General features: G+C 40.4%; 1 protein-coding gene across 1 annotated transcript; it reads left to right on the top strand.

Annotated features, from left to right (window-relative positions):
- Positions 1–1,501: 1,501 nt before the first annotated feature.
- Positions 1,502–2,442, top strand: LOC113916527 (olfactory receptor 7D4-like). Its single transcript, XM_027583020.2, is given in 3 exon segments — positions 1,502–1,939; positions 1,941–2,275; positions 2,277–2,442. Coding segments are annotated over 3 exon segments (939 nt in total).
- The last annotated feature ends 206 nt before the right edge of the window (positions 2,443–2,648 follow it).

Here is a 2,648-nt window from a genome sequence, read left to right on the forward strand (position 1 = left end):
TCTTAATTAACAATTACCCATTCTTCCTCTAGCAGCTCAAATATTCATATTTCACAGAAGTCTTTTCTACCCACCTTCCTAGGCTAAATTGCTCCTCCATGATTCTGTTTTCCTTTTAATTAATCAGCATTCTATAGACATTAATAATACTAAAACTTTTTCTATTATAGAAGATGTAAACATTTATTTTCACATCTTAAACTTGCCTTTCAATTTTTAGGATGATTTGATTTATAGAAGCTTCAAATATTTTTTATCTTTTTTTTTTGCAATTAACTCCTCTGATTTTTAATATAACACATCCCCACTTGTGGGCATGAACATACAAGCATACACTCTCACACATGCTTTGTATTTTATTTTAATGATTTGTGATTTTCCCTCTTCTTATTTATGTAATCCATATGCTTTTTCCTCTTTCTTGGAAGAATCCACCTGGCAGGTGGTATCTGAAAGAGGGAGGCATAGGGTCTTCCTTAACTAGAAGTGCTACATGGTAGTCAAAAGAGGTAACAGACCTGTTGTGTTTCTAATGATCAGAATTCCATCTTTGATGGCTGCCCCAGTTTAAGTAGAATATTGATAAATGACAGCCATCCAAGACAAAAATTTTGTGATGGTAAGAACAGAAGCTCACATTTGTCAGGTGTCCTTTGTATGTCACAAGAACCACACTAGAAACATTACATTCATCATCTCATTTAATTCACTCACCAGGCTTGCAATGTAGGGAATATTTACTACTCCCATTGTGGAGGTAAGGTATCTGCAGCTACAAGAGATTAACTAATTTTGTTAGGGTCACACAGAGAGTAAGTTGGTAGACCAAATTTTTATTCTAGAAAGTCTGACTCAAGATCCCTTTTTTTAAATCACAGTTCTAGAATACTGTATTTTGGGACAGTTAAATATCAAAAAATAATTGTCATAAAAGGAATACATTAATAAAAATAGTTATTATTTATCGACATCCTACTGTGCACAATAGCATTTTGAATCATTATAAAGAAGGTAATAGCAGTAACCACATTTTTTAGGGGAAAAAAGGACACTTTGAGAGTTAACTGTGACATCAGTAGGATACATCAGGTCACAGAGTGAAGGTTGTTTGAGTTGAAAACCTATCTTAATCACTATGATAGGGTTATTAGAATAAAGGAAGTTACCAAAGAAAAGACCTTAAATGTCTTCAATTACTTTGGAAGATCATATCAAAGAAGAAATCAGTTTATATCCATAGATTTGAATAGAAGAATTAGAACCAGTGAGTAGCAGATAAAAGAGAAAGATCTCTGCTAAGTTAAAGACAGTCTAAATGATTATGCACATTTAAAATGGAAATGGACTACCACCTCAATGAGTGGATCACTGGCATTGGAAGGACTCATGGAGGGTAAAGGATGCCCATGCAAAATGGGATCAAAGGTGAATACTAGGAGGTGCCAGCTGGCTGTTCATTGAAGGTTGTTTTGCCTCCTTCTCCAGCAAACACACCAGCTACATGGGAGGAGGAAACCAGACAGAAGTATCAGTATTCCTCCTTCTGGGCCTCTTAGAAGATCGAGAACTGCAGCCTCTCCTCTTTGGCTTGTTTCTGCCCGTGTATCTGGTCACGGTGCTGGGAAACCTGCTCATCATCCTGGCAGTCGGGTCTGACTCCCACCTCCACACCCCCATGTACTTCTTCCTCTCCAACCTGTCCTTTGTAGACATCTGCTTCACCTCCACCACCATCCCCAAGATGCTGCTGAACATCCAGGCACACAGCAAAGACATCTCCTATATAGGATGCATCACTCAGGTGTATTTTTTTATGGATTTTGCTGGAATGGATGATTTCCTCTTGACGGTGATGGCCTATGACAGATTTGTGGCTATCTGCCACCCCCTCCATTACACAGTCATCATGAACCCACGCCTCTGTGTCCTCCTGGTTCTGATTTGTTGGTTGGCTCACCATTTTCTGGGTTTCCCTGATTCATATTCTACTGGTGGAGCAGCTGACCTTCTGCCCAGGCACGGAACTTCCACATTTCTTCTGTGAACTGGCTCAGATTCTCAAGGTGGCCTGCTCGGACACCCTCATCAATAACATATGCTTGTATGTTGCCACTGCCCTGCTGTGCATGTTTCCTCTCACTGGGATCCTCTTTTCTTACTCTCAGATTGTCTCCTCCTTAATGAGGATGTCCTCCTCTGAGGGCAAGTATAAAGCATTTTCCACTTGTGGGTCTCATCTCTCTATGGTCTCTTTGTTTTATGGCACAAGCCTGGGGTCACCTCACATCTGCTGTGACCCATTCTCCCCAGAGAAGCTTGGTTGCCTCAGTGATGTACACTGTGTTCACCCCCATGCTGAACCCCTTCATCTACAGCCTGAGGAACAAGGATGTGAAGGGAGCCCTGCGAAGGCTCCTCAGTAGAGTAGTCTTGTGTCCATGATGGGCCACTGGCCTCAGAACCAAGTGGACATTGCAGGCCGCAAAGGCAAATGTGAACTTAAATCTGTTTTTTTCTCCTCTAATAGACATGTTTGATTTATCCAATTCCCAAAGCATCCATGACTTCCCTTTTATTTGTTTTTGTATTAGTCTCTCCTCAACAACTCCCTCCATAGTCCCTTTTTACTTTTCTTCTCTATATGCTGT

This window comes from Zalophus californianus, chromosome 1, assembly GCF_009762305.2.
Source record: "Zalophus californianus isolate mZalCal1 chromosome 1, mZalCal1.pri.v2, whole genome shotgun sequence".
Taxonomy (NCBI): Eukaryota; Metazoa; Chordata; class Mammalia; order Carnivora; family Otariidae; genus Zalophus; species Zalophus californianus.